This window comes from Nicotiana tabacum, chromosome 22 (genome assembly GCF_000715075.1).
Source record: "Nicotiana tabacum cultivar K326 chromosome 22, ASM71507v2, whole genome shotgun sequence".
In the NCBI taxonomy this organism is placed as follows: Eukaryota; Viridiplantae; Streptophyta; class Magnoliopsida; order Solanales; family Solanaceae; genus Nicotiana; species Nicotiana tabacum.
The window spans coordinates 30,780,511-30,786,091 of record NC_134101.1 but is presented as its reverse complement, the minus strand read 5'-3'; the positions used below and the strand labels follow the sequence as shown (position 1 = coordinate 30,786,091).

The 5,581-nt window shown below is 34.1% G+C and overlaps 1 protein-coding gene across 1 annotated transcript; it reads right to left on the bottom strand.

Annotated features, from left to right (window-relative positions):
- Window positions 1-494: 494 nt before the first annotated feature.
- On the bottom strand, window positions 495-3,502 carry LOC107802001 (patellin-3-like). Its single transcript, XM_016625436.2, has 4 exons — window positions 2,053-3,502; window positions 1,465-1,589; window positions 1,214-1,355; window positions 495-986 (listed from the first exon to the last, which is right to left on the bottom strand). The coding sequence occupies exons 1-4, from the start codon at window positions 3,244-3,246 to the stop codon at window positions 738-740; spliced, it is 1,710 nt and encodes a 569-aa protein (XP_016480922.1). The 5' UTR covers window positions 3,247-3,502; the 3' UTR covers window positions 495-737.
- Between the last annotated feature and the right edge of the window lie 2,079 nt (window positions 3,503-5,581).

Here is a 5,581-nt window from a genome sequence, read left to right as displayed (position 1 = left end):
TAATTTAGATAGTGGAAATGTTTAACTAATCAGCAGTAGTTGAACTCATTGAAAATCGAACTCGTGACATTTACGGTAAGCTGTTCTCAATGCAGCATTACCTTAAATTTGAGTCTCTGTCTTATGGTTCTAAGTTGAAACATCACATTTTCTGAGGATATAAATACACAAGTTTGGAAAACTATGAGGACTATCTTGAATTACACATAAAAGGACTATTTTGAATCTATGTCCTAAGTTAAGACTTAAGAGACAAAGGTGAACCTTTTTTCTGAATTTTGTAGTGGCTTTATTTTTCAAATGAAATGCTTTATAAAATATAATAATTTGGGATCATCTCCACATAAAGACTAAGAAAAAGGACAACTATCAGAACGAACCAAAATATAAGAAACAAAAGGACAACAATCTCTCGACAAAGAATTCGTTAACTTTAAGCTTCACATCACAAAAAAGGAAAGGAAAAGGACATCAGCAATAGATTTACAAGAATATTTCAGAAGAAAACGTATCAATAAATCAGTAAAAAGGTTCTGTCCCACATTCCAAATACATTACACATATGTTCTCTCCATCCTTTTCCATTCCCATGAAATATTTCCCATAAAATAAAAATCCAATCAATCCAACACTAACATAATTTTCAAGAAACCCCAACAAAATATTTAATAAATATCCCAAAACTCAAAAATTAAATTCAATATCAACCACAGAACCAAAAAGATAACATGTAGTTCTCAATCTGAGGGCTTGTTCTTGGACCTGTAAACAAGCTTCTTCTTTTTAGAGCTTTGGTTGTCAAATGTGATCACCACTTTTCCTGGTTCTCCTGCCTTGTAGGTGTTGCTTATCACTTTTTCATTTGCCCCAACTTTTCTTGATTTCTCTATAATGATTGTGTATCCACCTTCAGCAGTTGGTACAAATTCAGCTCCATAAGATACATCCCACCCTGTCACTCTTGCTTCCCAAACCAAAGTGCACTTCTGCAAGATCCAACATTTTCCCACATTCAACACAATAAAGTTGAGAAATCCAACAAATGAAATGCAAATCTGGCTATAGTACAATTCTATAACTAGGAGTCAAGCGTTTAACTTCTATGCACTAACAATATTCAACAACAATAACTAACTCTCTATAATAAGCCTAATTATCAATATTACATTATCAGTGTATATAAGTTAAATCCTTCAAGAAATACTGAACATACCTCAGTAACTGGGAATTCAATGGTGTGTTTAGAAGCTGGCTTAATGATGTCCTCTGTGGCAGGTTCAGCAATAGTGAATTCCTGTTCACCTTCCTTGCTAAGTCCACCATATTGTACTGGTACTTGCTCAGGGGTTATGTATCTGAATTTTCATCACATTTATTACAAATCAGAATTTGCTCAATGCAAACAATATAAGTTTGAAAGTCATCAGAATAAGGGGAAAAAAGGGGCAAAATTAGAGTACTGACTTGAAAAGAGTCTCAGCAGATCTTGAAGGACCAGCAAATACAAACTTGCTCTTTGTCCTTGTAGTGAAAATTGCATTTATCATCCTGTAGTAAGCTGGGTACCACCATGGAACATTGATGAACACCTTCACATTATAACACCCAAATCAATTTAATGTCCATATACCAACATCATATAACAATATAAAAATATCAAACACAAAAGTTTTTATCTTTTACCTTTTTAATCTATCTAAAAAAATGTTACCTTTATATATTTAGAAACAATTTAACTTGAACATTTCTCTTTTATCCTTAAAAGAATCCATAATGAGATGGATTTATAGCTACACAAATATCTAAAACTTCAAAAGTTTCAAAAATTTTTCTTGGTTAAATTCGATGCCTAGTCAAATGGTATCACATGGACGAATGGGTGTCTTTCTTTTCATTTTAAAGGGTTGATGCTCCAGCCAAAAATCAAAGAAATTGAAAGGGAAAGGATCATTAATAGTAACTCAAAGTACTAACTTTGACAGGATAACTACAGTACTTCAACAAACAAGAAATGCACAGACACAAAATGAACTTTGAAGGACAGAAAAATACCTGCTTGGCAACAAATTCAGGGTAATTATCCTGAAGCAATTGAAGGGCACGATTGGTAGCCTGGCGAAGCTCTTTCTTGAAAAAGAAGAGACCAGGAGAATTCTTAAGATCAATGACTTGAACAAAAGTGCAGATACCATCAGGGCTAAAATCAAGATTCCTGATTGACTTTTCCATGAACTGAATTCTCCATCTGAGGAATTTGGTTAACTTCTCCTTATCAGCAAAAGTGTTTTGATACAATTCCTTGTTTTGGAACTCACCAAATGCATTGTAACAAACAGGGTGACCTTCTTTGTCCAAACCATGATTGTACACAACTTTCTCAAGTCCTTGACCTAATTCTTTCTCATCCAAGAGTTCATCAATTTTGAATTCTTTTCTCCATGTAACAACACTTTTCAGCATGGTAAAAGCTTCTTTCACCTTGAAATCTCTTGCTCTTAGAAATTTGAGAAGGATGACGTCACTTCTCTCGTCAGCTAAAAGGGATATTCCCCATATGGATACTTCTTCTGGTGGTGGTGGTGTACACTCTGTTTTTGGCTCCTCTGCTTCGTCCGTTGCTGGTGGCTCTTCCTCGGCCGCCGCCACAGCAACAGCCGCGGGTACTTCGACAATTGTTTCCTTGATTTCTTCAGCTGCCTCCACCTTCTCCGGCTCCGATGGTGTCTCCGGCGCCGTTACAGGAGTTACTTTCGTTTCCGGTGGAGTCACTTTCTCCTCCTTTTTCACCAATTCAACTTCCACCGTCTTCGGTGCTGCCTCTGCCACCGGCTCAGAGGTTACCTCTGTAAACGGCTCTGCCTCCGGTGCCTCAGCAGGGGCTGCGTTCTTCTCCTCCTCCTTCTCCTTGGCTGCCAGAGGTGACGGCGGAGGCGGAGGGGAAGTGAATTCGTGTGTGTTAAGGGCTTCTTGAATCAACTGTTTGAATTCAGCCAGTGCTTTTTGTTCAGGATTAGGGAGTTCTTCAACCTTGTTACTTTCTTCCTTAAAGGAAGTGGATTCAGCGACAAGGTCCTTCTCATCCTTATCACCCTCAACCTTGGATTCTCCGGTGACCGGAGCAGCAGGTTTCTCCGGTGACTCCCGCAATTTTTCCGGTTCAGGTTGAGGTGTTTCCATCACTGTAACATCAGAAACCACTACTTCTGGCGTCGTCTCTTCGGCCATTTTCTTGGTTTCTTCAGCCATTTGATTAAATTTCAGATACCCAGAAATGAAAAGGGCTTAAAGATTGGATTTTGAGAAGTGGGGTTGAAATCGTGGAGGAAGAAATGCTTGGTAATGGTGAAAATGGTGGTAATGGGTAAGGGTATATATGTACGTATAGAACTGAATTTGGGGGTGGGGGGTGTTAAAAGGGAACAGTCTGTCGAGGAGTTTCAAAGTATGAGTTGACAGCTCGTTACCCACAGTAAAAATGGGGTCCACGACAACCTCGAACACCGCTAATTCAGCCTATAATTCTAACTTTATTTTTTCAGAGAGATTGTTTGAAATTGTAATCATTGTGCCACTGAATCTTCTTTGTATTATCCTAGTTGGCATCAGTATGTATTTATAGAGTTTTATTAAATTTTTCTTTCATAGTTACAAAAAATATAGGAGTATGTATACTGATTATCAATTAATCATATTCATTTGTCGTTAAGTTGTTTTACTTTCATAGATTTCTTTGCGCCAAATTATTCGAGTAACGATTACGTGCTCTGTATAATCGTGGCTGATGGCACAAAGTTAGCCGAGGCTTATTCATCATATATAGTTATTGATTCTTCTCCGGAAAAAGAAGTTCACGATCTGTAGGTCTTCTGCCTCCACGCGACCTTGCTCTATTAAACTTTCGTCCATGGCGAAAAATTTCCCACTATTGCCTTCTATAGGAGTCTATGTCGTATCTCAATTTCAGTGTGAACGATCATACTCTTTGATCAACTACTTATTATCTTTTTGATAAGCTTTACCTCATCAGCTAGCTAATCAGAAGCAAGCAAAAGAATGAGGAGAAAGTATAGCCCCAACTTGGAAGTATTTTAAAGAGTTATTTTCTTAAAACTTTGATCTTTATGTAAATTTATATAATTGCAAAATTTGGGTCCAACTAATTCTGTTTTTTTTCTTCCTTTGATTCCTTTGTTTCTATTGAATTCTTCAATAGATGGTTGTAAAATCAGGATCATTATCGGGCCAATAATTTGGGAAATATTCATGTGTTGACATTATACACTTCATTTAGGAGTGACGGAAAATTGGCGGCCGATTATGATGAGCAGCACTTCTATAATGAAAAAAAGATTATAGATATTTAAATACTCAAAATCTCTACCAATCTTAGATTATTAATCCTCTTTTTGTTAATTTTTTTTTTCTAAAATCGGTGGAGGCAATGATAGCCATTCCACTCCTATCCTACATACCATATTTCTATAATACTAGTTTTTGGGTACGCGCGTTGAACAATAATTCCATCTCAATGAGTATAATTATTTTTTAAAATCACATAAATATTATATTGATAGTCGTGTTTGAGTTATAAAATAAAAAAATTAAGACAAAACTATAAGTGAAATGTCGAATGTTGATCCTATTTAATTAATGAACAATTCTTAACTGTTAATACTGTATAATCAATTTTCCTCTATTTTTTATTTCTTTAAAGCAATACTTTTATAAGGTAAAATTTTAATGGACTTTAAAGTCCTAAATATTAGGAATTTCAATCTTGTTCAAATAAGGATAGATTTAATTATTTTTTAATTTAATTTTAAAGTCCTAAATATTAAAAATAATAATTTAATTACGACTATGTCTAATGTGAAGTTAATTTATAAAGGGTAAAAAAGAAGAACGACATTTCGCTAATGAGCTTCATACTTTTAATATAACTAGTTTAGTGTACGTGCGTTGCACGTGTACCTCGCGTCAGGTAAATATATGTGCAAGAATAATGTGTTTGACTACAGATACTTCATTCCGATTTGTATTTTTTTCTTATCAATTTAGCATTGATATATTTGTGATAATTTCTATATAAACTAATTTTGTATTACATTTTCTTTTGTTGTAATTTCAAAGGGAAAATATTTAGAAAAAAAATATGAAAAATTATAGTTTTCGAATAAGAAAAATGAATCTAGTCATCTAAAAAAATTTAGGGTTATTCTCACCATTTCAATCCTATTTTGTTCCCTTTTTTTGATTCGTCTGCTTATTCTTATATCAAAAAAGTTTATAAAACCAAATTGGCATCAGAACAATATAAAACAAATATCAAATATATGAATAAAGTTACATATGAACATAAAAAATACTAAGCAACATGGAATTTAGATCAATAACTAAATTAGAATTATTTAGGATTATGTCATCATACCAATAAAAAAAATTAGAATTATTTTTAAATACATGGCACATCAAAAACAATCTAAAAGACTAAAAGAATTCATTCCTACTCACTTTGCGCGTATACCACATATTAAGAAGTTTAGAACTTTTAAAAAATTATATAAATATTATTAAATTTTGT